At 39.3% G+C, this 13,952-nt stretch overlaps 1 protein-coding gene across 1 annotated transcript in view; it reads left to right on the top strand.

Moving 5' to 3' along the window:
- Positions 1-13,694, top strand: part of CFAP53 (cilia and flagella associated protein 53) — a 36,470-nt gene extending 22,776 nt beyond the window's left edge. Inside the window, exons 5-8 of the mRNA XM_043558843.1 lie at positions 554-772; positions 8,036-8,252; positions 10,099-10,201; positions 13,192-13,694. Of these exons, the coding sequence (XP_043414778.1) occupies positions 554-772; positions 8,036-8,252; positions 10,099-10,201; positions 13,192-13,420 (768 nt within the window). The 3' untranslated portion in view covers positions 13,421-13,694. The remainder of the gene's footprint in view (positions 1-553; positions 773-8,035; positions 8,253-10,098; positions 10,202-13,191) is intronic.
- Positions 13,695-13,952: the final 258 nt, after the last annotated feature.

Raw genomic sequence — 13,952 nt, 5'->3', positions numbered from 1 at the left:
CATTTTACCAAACCCACAATGCCCAACAGCATTGGTGCCCCAGTTGAAACTGCTTGATTGGCCAGGCAATTAAGCCCAGAGGGTTAGAAAGAGAAGAAAATAAGAGGAATGGGGGAATACTTTTAAAGGAGTATTTGTTATTGGTAATTTTGCATGTTTAATTTTGTATATGCAGCTGATGTGCACATTTCCATTTTTGAGCTCCTATTGCTGCATAATAATAGATCCATATCCAGAAGTTGCAGGTGTATATAGAAAAGTCTGGAAAGCCAATGCACTGAAATGTTGAGTGTGGTAGTGTGGGAGGGATACAAGGTTAAAAGTGATTTCTCTTTATATTTTTCTGCATTTTAAACTGTAAAACCATTTATTATTTTATAATCACAGCACAAAGCCTTCTTGCTGACTCAGCAATGAAAAGGCAAGTTTTCTATCTTACAGTCCCTCTAAATTCCAAGAAATCCTTGATTTTCATCTTTTAAGTGAAATGCTTGGACTTACTTGTTTTGTCCAACTGTATTGATACATTGTCTTCATTATTGTTTTACCTTAGGAAAATGACAAAGCACAGGTGAAACTTGAGAATGAACAGGATAAGCTAAAGAAACAAAAGACAAAACAGGAACTTAGGGCTGCTTTGCAAAAAGCGCTCCTAGAGAAGACAGAGCATACTCAGCAGGAATACAGAGAAGAGCAGGACTTGAACATGAAACTCGTGCAAAGGGCCCTTCAAAACTTACAGGAAGAGGCTGATAAAAAGAAGCAAAAAAAGGTAAGATATTTATTCAGTGCCTACTATGTGCTAGATGAGATTCCTTGCTGAGCTTTTAGTCTTACAGGAGCCAGCCACATGTAGAATGAACCATACCCATGCTACTCTTTTTTTTTTTTTTTTTTTTTTTTATGTTGTTTTTTAGAGATAGAGAGCGCGCACGTGTTGGGGAGGGGCAGAGAGACAGGGAGACACAGAATCTGAAGCAGGCTCCGGGCTCAGCTGTCAGCACAGAGCCCGACGTTGGGCTCAAATTCACGAGCCGTGAGATCATGGCCTGAGCTGAAGTCAGATGCTCAACCAACTGAGCCACCCATGCACCACCCATGTTACTTTTGAGTGTGGTTCACAAACCAACAGCATCAGCATCATCTGAGAAGATGTTAGAAAGAGAAATTCATAGGCTCCAGAATTAGAATCTCCGAATTGAAATCTTGGCAGGGGCAAGAAATCCGTTTTAACAGGCTCTGCCAGGGGATTCTGATGCTCACTGAATTTAGAGAACTCCTATAACGTGGTGTTGGGACTGTCATAGCAGGATGGGAGTAAAGGAAATGAGTGACTAAGTATGCTGGGAAGCTAGGGAGGACATCAATGAGAAAGTGGTATTCAAGGGACCTCAAAAGATAGGTAAAGTTTTGTCAAGCAGAGAGCAAGAGAAAAGCATTCCAGTATTCAGTATTCAGCTGTTTCTTTAAAACTTGTATTGAACTCTTGAGGGTGTTGTGCTTTTCCCATAAGTACTATTTTTTGTTCCTTTTTAAAAATTTTATATTTCAGAGTGGTTTTAGATTCAGAGCAAAATTGAGCAGAAGATATAGAAATTTCCCACGTACTCCCTCCTCCCACACATGTACAGTCTCTCCCATATCAATATCCCGCAACCAGAGTGGTACATTTGTTATCATCGATGAACCTATATCGACACGTCATTGTCCCCCAAAGCCCATAGTTTACGTTAAGGTTTACTCTTGGTGTTGTACATTCTGTGGGTGTGAACAAATATAAAATGTCATGTATCTACCACGAAAGTATCATACAGAGTAATTTCACTAGCCTTAAAATCCTCTGTGCTCCCCTGTTCATTCCTCTCCCGACTCCAAACCCTTGGAAACCACTGATCTTTTTACGGTCTCCACAGTTTTGCCTTTTCCAGAATGTCATAAAGTTGGAATCACATAGTACGTTGCCTTTTTAGATTTGTTTATTTCACCAAGTAATAGGCATTTAAGTTTCCCCTATATCTTTTCATGGCTCGATAGCTCATTTCCTTTTAACTCTGAATAACATAACATTGTGTGGTTGTACCAGTTTATCCAGCTACGTACTGAAGTATATCCTTGGTTGCTTCCGAGTTTTACGGATTGTGACTAAAGCTGCTGTACATGCTTATGTGCAGGTTTTTGTATGGCTGTAAGTTTTCAACTCATTTGGGTAAATACCAAGGAGCGTAGTTGCTGGGTCATATGGTAGGAGTATGTTTAGTTTTGTAAGAAACTGCCAAATTGTCTTCCAAAGTGGCTGTGCCATTTTGCATGCCCACGTTGTTCAGGGTCAACTATACACACTAGAGGCCTGGCTCAGGGCGGAACTGCAAGTATGGGCTCTACTGCTAGTTGAGGCAGATCTCAGTGAGCTCCACTGGGTCAGTAGGGGTGCACCTTGCAAAGGAATGTGGGGTATCCTCCACTGAGCTTAGAATCACTGTAACTTGGGCTTGGGCTTCTGTGTCTAATAGAGCCAGGAGTGTCTGGTTATTGCATTTGTCCCAGTGGACCCCCAGAGTTGTAAACGGGCGATTGTGCAGGCAGCAGTCGCTGCCAAGTCCCTAGCGTAATTCTCTGGGAAACTGCCAAGCCTGCAGGTCAGGGGAGTTGTTTGGGAAAGAGAGAGCCTTGGGACTCTCTGAAGGCCTTTGAGCCATTAGGATTGGGCTCTGTAGTGAGACAGTCACTTGTTTTAAAGACAGGAGCTTACTTCATGGTTGTCCCAATATAAGATCATTGGGCACCCCCAATTGGGGGAGCTGCCAGCAGAAGGCCTCCTGCTATTTGAAATGTCCCAGACATTGTTTCCTGACAGCTTTGGCATGGGAGCTCCAGGCCCAGGAGGTGTGACGTGGGTTGCAGAGCCTGGCACCTGAAGGCTGGCTTGGGGGCTGTGGGCTGCCTTGGTACTGTAAAATCTGGTAGTCTGGGTAAGTGTCTCTTTCACAGTGTGGCTATCAAGTCTACTCCTTCCAGTGACTCCTAAATAGTATGGGAGGTCCCTACAAAGTGGAGGAACATGGCCTTGTAATTTTGGAGGAGGGTTCCCTGTAAAAAGAATTCTCTGGATTTGGGGAGAATTGGGACCTCTTCAAGATTGGAGATGAAATCTGGGTCATCTGGTTGCTATATTCAGAGAAGTGATAGACCCATTGGACCATACCAGTCTTACCAAGGAGTCAGGCCCCATCTAGTGTGTTCCGCTGGCTTTGAGCCTTTGTGGTAATAAGTATAATAGAAGGGTGAGGTCAGCTCCACACCGTAAAAATCCAAGCAAGCAATGGAAGGGATTCTCCCTCCATCTTTAGAGCTGGTTTGGACTGCCTCGCCATTGGAATCCTTGATTATGGTGTTTCCCTTTCCCAGGTGGAAGGCTAGAGGGGCCCTGCATTTGGGTATTTCCCTTCTCCCAGGTCGGTTAACTGGGATAAAACCCCGGCAGTTTAGGCTCTGGTTAAATAGTTTCTCCTGAGAACAACCTGAGAATAGAATGCTCTGGTGTATTTCAAAATGATTCCTTTTCTCCTCCCTCTGAGAGAAACATGAGAGGATTTTTCTGTGATTTTTCACTATGAGAACCTGGTAGAGCTTCAGGAGGTAAAACTCAAGAAAAGTGTGGTTTCCCGCACTCCTCAATGACTGGGCCCCCTTAGAGTTTTTAACTCTTAGAGGTGTCCACACTAAGCCTCCAGAAATTCATCAATTACAGGTTTTCCTACCCGAGCACTGGTTCCCACAGATTTCTGCTCAGGGGTTTCCACTGTGGTAAGTTGTGATTCTTTGTATTTACCTGTATGTTTCTCTAATTTGGGGCAATGGTTTGCCCTGTGACCTTGCTTCTCTTATGGATCTAAGGTTAGTTCTTGATTTAAGTTTGTAAGCTTTTTCCTTGATGTTAGGATGACAGAGTTGCAACTTCTAAGCTCCTGACATGCCAGACTGGAAACCAGAAGTCTGCTACTATTTTTTAAATTATGCTTTTTTATTTGGGGATAATTTTAGATTCACATGCAGTTGAAAGAAATAAACAGAGAGATGCTATGTACCCTTTATTTAGTTTCTCTCAATGATGCCTTGAAAACCTGTAGTCTAGTATCACAGTCAGGATACTGACACTGAACTGTCAAGATACAGAACATCCCCATCACCACAAGGATTCTTCATGTTTCCCTTTTATCTGTTCTCCATTTCCCTAATTTTGTCATTTCAAGAGTGTTATGTAAATGGAATTGTATAGTGTGTAACATTTTAGGATTGACATTTTCCTTCAGCGTAACTCTGGAGATTCATCCAGGTTTTTGCATGTATCAGTAGTGTGTTTATTTTTATTGTTGAGGAGTATTCATGCTATGACTGCACCACAGTCTGTTTTTACCATTTACCTGTTAAAGGTCATCTGAGTTGTTTCCAGCTTATGGCTATTATGAGTAAAGCTCCTGTAGCCGTTCATGTACAGGTTTTTTATGTGAGCACAAATTTTTGCTTCTCTGGGAAAATGCCCTGAAGGGCAATTGTAATTGCACGTTCAGTTTTTTAAGAAACTGCCAAACTGTTTTTCAGAGTAGCTTTACCATCCCACCAATAATGTACATTCCTACTAACAATGAATGAATAATTCAGTCTCTCTACATCCTTGCCAACATTTGATGGTGTTATTGGTTTTTTACTTTAGCCATACTGATAGATGTATAGTGGTATCTCATTGTTTTTGCATTTTATATTTCCATAATAACTATGATGTCAATCAACTTTTCACATGCTCATTTGCTATCTGTATTTCCTCTTCAGTGAAATGTTTTCTCATAATTCTTGCCCATTTTCTAATTGGATTATTTGATTTCTTTTTTTTTTTCTCTTGAGTTTTTGTTCTCCATTTGATCTCCATAGATGATTTTATTTTGTTTTTTAATAGCTTCATTAAGGTAAGTCATATAACATATGATTTGCCCATTTAAAACATACATTTTAGTGGTTTTTGGTATATTCACAGATATGTACAACCATTCCCACAGTCAATTTTAGAACTTTTTTAATGTCTTACTATTCCTTCTTCCCCACCCCCTACCCCTATTCCTAAGCAACTACTAATATATTTTCTGTCTCTATAGATTTGCTATTCTGGACTTTAATATGAATACAATTATATATTCTGTGACTTTTTGACTGGCATCTTTCATTTAGCACAATGTTTCAAGGTTTATCCATGTTGTAACATGTATGAGTACTTCATTCTTTTATGTGGCTGAATAATACTCCATTGTATGGATATACCACATTTCCTTTATCCATTTGTCAGTCTATGGACATTTGATTTGTTTGCAGTTTTGGGCTATTATGAATAATGCTACTGTAATCTTGTGTAAATTTTTGTTTGGACATAGGTTTTTTTATCTTTTTTCCCCCCTCTTAGGTATATACCTAGGAGTGGAATTAATGAGTCCTAGGGTAACTTTATGTTTAAGTTTCTGAGTACTTGCCAAATTGTTTTCCAAAGTGGCTTTACCATTTTTTGTTCTCACTAGCAGTGTGAGAAGGTTTTGATTTCTCCACATGCTTGTTAAAATTTGTTATTGTTTGTCGTTTTTTATTTTAACCATCCTAGTGTGTTTAAAGTGATCTGTTTTGTGGCTTTGAGGTGCATTTCTCTAATGACTAATGATGTTCAGCCTCTTTTTCTGTGCTTATTGACCATTTGTATATCTTTCTAGAGAAATCTATTTGAATCCATTTGAAATTTAAAGAAAACAATTCCAGTCATTTCCCCAATTTTTAATTGGGTTATTTGTCTTTATTATTGAGTTGTTATAGTTCTTTATATGTTCTATATACAAGTCCCTTACACATAAGTTGTGTATGTGTATATATATACACACACACACATATATATATATACACACACATATATATATACAACCCACAGAATAAAATATATATATATATATATAAATATATAAAATATATATATATATATATATTTTTTATTCTGTGGGTTGTAGTTTCACTTTTAAGGGATGGTATCCCTTGAAGTCCCAAGTCCAATTCATCTATATTTTGTTTTGTTGCATGTGCTTTTGGTGCCCTATCTAAAAATCTGTTCCTAAACCAAGGTCAAGAAGATAGTGGTCCTATGTTTTCTTCTTAGAGTTTTATAGGTTTAGCTCTCACATTTAGGCCTTTGATCCATTTTGAGTTAAATTTTGTATATGGTGTGAGGTAGGGGTCCAACATCATTCCTTTGCATGTAGATATCCAATTGTTCTAGCACCATTTGTTGAAGAGACTATTCTTCCCCTATCGAACTGTCTTGGTACACTTGTCAAAATCAATTGAGAGTGAATGTGAGGGTTTATCTCTGAACTCTCAGTTCTATTTGATTAATCTACATGTCCATCCTTAGGCCAGTGTCACATATCTATTTGTCTTGATCACTGTAGCTTTTGTGGTAAGTTTGAGATCAGGAAATGTGAATCCTCCACCTTTGTTCCTTTTCAAATTGTTTTGGCTTTTCTGACTCTCTTGCATTTTCATATGAATTTAGAAGCAACTTGTTGATTTCTGCATAGAAGCTATTTGGGATTTTGATAGGGATTATTTTGAATCTGTAGACCAAATGTAGACTATTGCCATTTTAATAATATTGCCTTCTGATCCATGAATGTAGGATGTCTTTCCACTTATTATTTCAATTTCTTAGTTTTCAGAGTATACGTTTTGCACTTCTTTTGTTAAATTTATTCCCACATATGAGACTATGAATGCAAATGCATTCTGAGGGTACAGTTCAGACCTTGCTAGCCCCCGCCTCAGATCTATGATATTCTCAAAAGAGATCAGACCAGAGACTAGATAGAACAGCACAAATATAATACCATGAACAACAGAGAAGCCAACTAAAATGCCAGCATAATAAAGCCCAGTTTGAAGACTTAGCTGCACATTAAAATCACTTGGGGAACTTTGTTCATTAGACAAGAATCTCTCAGGATGAGATTCAGTCCTTGGTACTTTTTTAAGCTCCCAGCTGATTCCACAGTATATCTAAGACTGAGAATGTCTGTCACAAAGCATCAAGTGACTCGGCTTCTTGTCAGAGACTGTGCCATCATAGTAGTAATGACTTACTTTGTTTATCAGGTTACAATTTCATAACCTACATAAATGAAAAGCTGTATAATTGAAAATTATCTGGGAACTGCTTTGAAAAATACTTTGGGAATGTGTTTGAAGTAACTTGTTTAAAAATGTATTGGGGCGCCTGGGTGGCGCAGTCGGTTAAGCGTCCGACTTCAGCCAGGTCACGATCTCGCGGTCCGTGAGTTCCAGCCCCGCGTCGGGCTCTGGGCTGATGGCTCAGAGCCTGGAGCCTGTTTCCGATTCTGTGTCTCCCTCTCTCTCTGCCCCTCCCCCGTTCATGCTCTGTCTCTCTCTGTCCCACAAATAAATAAACGTTGAAAAAAAAAAAAATAAAAATGTATTATAGGGGAGCCTGGGTGGCGCAGTCGGTTAAGCGTCCGACTTCAGCCAGGTCATGATCTCGCGGTCCGTGAGTTCAAGCCCCGCGTCAGGCTCTGGGCTGATGGCTTGGAGCCTGTTTCCGATTCTGTGTCTCCCTCTCTCTCTGCCCCTCCCCTGTCCATGCTCTGTCTCTCTCTGTCCCAAAAATAAATAAATGTTAAAAAAAAAATAAAAAAAAAATGTATTATAAAGCACAGGTATAAAGAATCGTACAATAAAACCCTCCTGTGTCCTTTACTTAACTTCAATAACCACCAACTACTGGCCATTCTGTATGTCATCTGTGCCCCACCCATTCCCTACCACCATCCCTGGATATTTCGAAATGAACCCTAGACATAATATTTCATCTGTAAATGTGTCAGTATGTAGTTCTAAAAGGTTGGGATTGTAGCTTTAAAATATTGTTTTAAAACTTAATTTTCCACACCATATCACATCTACATGTTTGACTACATGAGGTAATCTTTCTGTTGTGTAGGAAGAGATGGCAAGAGAACAGGAAATATATCGTCGATATGTGGCACAGAGGCGTGAGGAGGAAAGAGCTCAGGAGAAAGAATTGGACAGAATATTAGAGGCAGAGAAGGAAAAGAAGTTGGCTGAGAAGGACAAGGAGCTGAGACTTGAAAAGGAGGCAAGGAGACAACTTGTGAATGAGGTCATGTGTACAAGAAAACTTCAAGTTCAAGAAAAATGTAAGGAAATGAACTATAATAATACTATAGTGGGGCCTTAATTCAACTTAAACAGCAACCAAAAAATTTATTAAGTAGGTATTATACGTAAAATGATATGAGGATTAAGGCAAGACCCCTGCCTTGGAGAACTTACCTAATTTAGTACATGGAGTATAAACATACGAAGAGTTTTATATCCTAGCAGATTCTAAGTAGTCATGTGGGAGATGTTTCAAGGTTAAAGGAACAGTATGTCTATTGAACGGTCTGTGTGCCTTAGTGATTATAAAGGAGAATGAGGAGGTAGGGCACAGCACGCATACATACCCCTCCTCCCTTTTATCTGTCCTTCTTTTCTTTATACAGGTGTCTCTGTACCTTCATATCTGAATACCTTTACTTGGGTAGTCTTCCCTGTCTATGATGTTTCTGATCTTGAGAAATCCTGGAGATCCTTCAAGACCAGCTCAAATGTCTCATTCCTCAAATATGTCCCCTTATTCATAATAAATCCTCTTTCTGGGGCTCTCCCTGTGGCTTGCTCAATCTCTGTCTTAGCATGCCTTTGTATTCCCTCAGCTCCAAACAGTGCTTGGTCACAAAAGGAAATATCTGTTGAGAGGGTGAACAGCCACCTCCAGATTTCCATCATTCCATGTCCAGCCCAATGAACTGGAGAGGCAGTAGATGGACACATTTACCATTTGGGTACCACTAGACTCCACACTAGTTGTCTTTGCAGGAGAAAGCTCATCTTGGTTCCACTAATTGGTTCTCCACTCCATGAATTATAACAGCCATTGAAAATTATTAGGCCCATGTTGGGTGGAGTTGTAATAAAATTAGAAGAAAGCTTATAAGCTAAAACGATTTCCGTGTTTACCCATGATAAATGTTTTAAAAGCTATTGAGGCAACATGGAAAATGTAAGTATTTGGGGCCATTTTTAAACAAATAAACAAAATCAACCATAATTCTACCACCCAGTGATAGCGACTATTCACAACTTCATGTATTTCCTTCCAGTATTATTACTATGTATATCATTTCCCTTCACAAGTTAGGATCATGTTGAATATATTGTTTTAGAGCCAGCCTTTTCCACCTATAAACATTTTTCCAGGTCATATTTCTTCAATTATAGAATTTGTAATGTTGCCTAGAAATCCATTATAAAAATGGACCATAATTTATTTTACCTAAACACAACTAATGGACCTTCAGATTGTCTTGAATCTTTTTACTACTATTTTAGCATTGCAGGTTACTATCTCTGTACATAGTTCTTTTTGGCTCATGTATGATTATTTAAGATAAGTTCCTGTAAATGGATTTGGGGACCAAAGATACATACATTTCAGATGTATGTTTCCCAATTGTATTTATTCTTCTGTGAACTCTGTTTTCTTTGTCGTTTTCCCCCCTTACTGGATGCTTATGTTTTTAAAATTTAATTTACAAAAGCCTTATATATTATATACTAAGGCTTTTTCCAATATTTATTTTGTCATAAATAAACTCTCATTAACATAAATGACAATAGAACTGTTTGTCCTCAAGAAGAAGGGTGAGAAGTGTTCTGACAGTGGTAACCTGGTTTGAAAAGGCTGATCATAGATTTGCAATGAAAAATGGTTAAGAAAAAAATATGTGTAGATCACAGCACATTCAAACCTAAACCCTCTTCTTCCCTTGATGAAGATGACTGACTACTTGATAAGATGACTACTTATTGACCTAAGATGTAGTCAGTGAGTGTAAGCTCTGCCTCTCTAAAGACAGGATGGCATTGATGCCCAGAGGGATGGCAGCAAGTCTTGTCTGAAGAAGGTTGTTTAGCAAAAATTACTTTTGTCTTTCTCAGTGCAACGAAAGGCAAAAGAACAGGAAGAGCGTGTTATGGAACAGGAACGTATAAATGAAGGTCTTAAAGAGCTTAATCGTGAAGAGAAGGAGAATTTTGCAAGGTATGATTTTGTTTTCTTTATTATTGTTTACTACCTAAAAAAAGGCAGATTTTTAGCATGGAAAGAGGACAATGTGCCATTATTCATGCATTATTGACATTTTTTAACATCAGTATTAAATTTGTCTTAAAAGCTCAAGTTGGTTTACAGAATTTCATATAGAAATAAGCACCAGCCATCTTGGTAAAATTAAATTTTATTGCTATTGTGTATATTGTGATTATAGACATTAGATATTAAACTGGACAAACATCTTAAAAAATAAAATACATCAGAAACAATTTTTTAAAAATAGGCCCCAACATTAAATCCTAATGAAATAACAAGAAGACTATTCTCCCCCATGAAACAAACCCTGAAACGCAGTGTGGCTTCATTAGTTGGATTATCAGAAATGGCTTATGGGGATAGCAGTCCATGCAAAATGTCCTCAGGAGAATTTTTGCAGCTTCACTGGATGGGAAAACTGAAGTGTTCTAGGCACTTTGGGAAATACCAGTGCCTTCCTTTGCTAAGTGGCCCTCTGATCACCACAATCAGGCTGTGGTGGAGGAAACAGACAGATAGATGCCTCCTTGCAGCATTTCTTGGACCATAGCATAACCTTTCACTGATGACCAAGATACCCAACTCAGGTGACCAGTGTGGTGGAGGAAGATTTGGCTCTTCTAATTGCTGGTCACCCTTCCTGTCCCTTGGGCCTGTCCGCTGACTTACACACTCACTTGATGCATAGAAATAAGCTCTTTTCACTCTAGAAAGACTGTGGTTTATGTACCTGAACCTATTGTTAGTTTGGGGGTACTCACTTTAATATCTGGCCTACCCTACTGACTTCCTGCTACTGCCTCTGTTCTGGAGGTCTTCTCATTTTTAAAAAGTTTATTGTTGGAGATGTGAGGGGACTTGACAAATAGAAACTTTCTTCCCTGCCCAACTTCTGAATCAGTTGAGAGAGAAGAAAAACAAGTGTATATGGAAGGTGTCACAGCTACCTATTGGTGCATAATAAAATAACCCCAAAATTTGTGGCTTAAAGTGAGTTATGATTATCTCTCATGATTGGTTGACAAGGCTCAGCTAGGTGGTTCTTGCTTAGGGTCCCTCATGTGGTTCAAGTCAGTTGTTGGACGGGGCTGCATTCATCTGAAGGCTCAACTGCCCTGGACTCCTCCAGTATCTTCTCATATACCTGGCAGTGTATGTTGAGTTGGGGAGCTCATCAGTATTATCACCCAGAACACCTTCATATGGCCTCTCCATGTGCTTGGGCTTCTCCCAGTATGGTGGTTGTTTCCGACAGGGAGAGTTCCAAAAGTGAGCATTCCAGTAGGCAGGAGGGGAAGCTGCCAGGCCAGGTAAGGGCTATGCCTAGAACTGACATAGCATCACTTTTGTCATATTCATATGACACTGGTCATTTTATGTCACTGGTGATAAAAATTGTCACTGGGCCTATGCAGATTCAAGGGGATGGAGACATAAGCCCTACCTCTTGATAAGGGGAATAGAGGTTCACAATGCAGAAGAGCATATGGAGGGGAGCTATCACTGTAACCATCTTTAGAAAATGGAATCTGCCACAGAGGCTTATGCGTCTTTATTTTATGATAAAAGATTCATTTCTGATAAAAGCTGATAAAAAATGTGGCTTATAGATTATAAAATGGCATGAGCACTATGGAGAAAAGTAGGAAGTTTCCTCAAAAAATTAACAATAGAACTACCTTGTGATCGAGCAATCCCACTTGTGGGTATATATCCAAAATAATTGAAAGCAGGACCTTGAAGAGCTACTTGCACAGCTGTGTTTATAGCAGCACTGTTCACAATAGCCAGGAAGTGGAAATAACCCTAATGTCCACTAACAGATGAATGGATGAACCAGATGTGATATATATGTACAATGGAATATTATTCAGCCTTCAGAAGGAAGAAAATCCTGTCAGATGTCACTGCATGGATGAGAACCTTGAGGACACTATGCTAAGTGAGATAAGCCAGTCACAAAAAGACAAATACTGTGATTTTGCTTATACAAGATATCTAGAGTATTCGAATTCTGCACGGCAAATAGAATGGTGGTTGCCAGAGGCTGGTGGGAGGGGGAGAGAAGGAGCTATTGTTGTTTAATGGCTATAGAGTTTCAGATTTGCAAGATGAAAACATCCCGGAGATCTGATTCACAACAATGTGAATGTACTTAACACTGCTGAACTATTACACTTAAAAATTGTTAAATGGTCAATTTTACATTATGTGGTTTTTACCATAGTAAAAAAAAAATCACACTATAAAATTTAATATGTGGTTTATATGTTTAAAATGTGGCTTGTATGTGGAAGAAATTGTCTAGTTAATACTGAACAGAATGAGGCACCTTTACCCACCCAGTCACCAGCAGTACCAGACCAGTGCAGGTCTCTCCAGCAGAAAGCAGGGGAGAAAACAGGCAGACTAGCCTGTTCCAGTGTTACCATTAGCAAAGTCACTTCTTGGGGAACCCCGGTGGTTCAATCAATTAAGCGTCCAACTCTTGATTTTGGCTCCAGTCATGATCTCACAGTTCACGTGATGGAGTACCGGTGTTGGGTTCCGTGCTGACAGCGTGGAGCCTACTTGGGATTCTCTCTTCTCTTCTCTCTGTCTCTGTCTCTCTCTCTCAAAATAAATAAATAAACATTAAAAAAGAAAAGTCACTTCTTCCTTGGGGAAGAGTGGAAGAAGAAATGGAGAGAGGCCAAGGACTCGCTCCAGATAGCAGGAAATATTCTGAGTGAACCAAATCAATATTTGTTCTATGTCTAGCTTAATTATTATTGTGTAATAAACACATTATTGAATTTTCCATCTATTTCTTCCCCTCTCACCCTGATTTTCACAAATTATTTTAATCTGACTTCAAAAATTCCATTTTAATTGTAATGCCTTAAGTGAATCCAAATGCTTACCATTTGTAATTCTGTACTTCAACATTTCTAATATCTTAGACGTTCCAGTTTGGCCCAGGAGTACAGGAAGCAACTTCAGATGCAAATGTCCTACCAGCAGCAGGCCCGGGAAGCAGAGAAGGAAGAGGAACGCAGAGAGTTTGAAGCAGGGATGGCAGCAAACAAGATTTGCCAGGACAAGATCCGGGAGATCCTATCGGTCCATCCCGTGCTGCCCCGAAACATTCATCCCATGCGGAGGGCGTGCCCTGATAAGCTCCCACCATAGTCTCACAGATGTTAATATATTTTTTCTCAGTCTTTTAATGTTTTTAACTACAGTATGAGTTCCTTTCAACTCACAGATAAACTTTCCTTTATTTCTGAGTTTGCATAATTCCACATAATGTTATTCCTTCAAATTAAACTTCATGCCTTTTTTTTAGGCTTTATAGACTTTCAAGTCTGAATGAGCTATTTCCTATCACACAGTTACTTTCCTGACTTATCCCCATGCCTCTGTTTCATATTCATTTATTAATAGCTACACTTTCTTTCCCCCATTTCCTCTTGCCTCCTTTCTCTTTTGCCTCATATACATATCTCACCATATCAACAGGGCAGAGCTGGGCCTAGGAACCACTTTCATAAGCTCACTTATTTAGATATTACACAAATATGTACCGTCCATGTGCCAGGCACTATTCTGGTTCTGGGACTTTAGCAAGAACAGAACAAACCCCTTGCTTTTGTGGAGATTACTTCCTGGTGGAAGAAACCAGGCGATGTGTTAAGTGTTATAAAGCAGGAAATGGCAAGAG

This window comes from Prionailurus bengalensis, chromosome D3 (assembly GCF_016509475.1).
Source record: "Prionailurus bengalensis isolate Pbe53 chromosome D3, Fcat_Pben_1.1_paternal_pri, whole genome shotgun sequence".
NCBI classification, from domain to species: domain Eukaryota; kingdom Metazoa; phylum Chordata; class Mammalia; order Carnivora; family Felidae; genus Prionailurus; species Prionailurus bengalensis.
The sequence above is the reverse complement of the archived record's forward strand: the minus strand, read 5'-3'. Positions and strand labels throughout refer to the sequence as shown.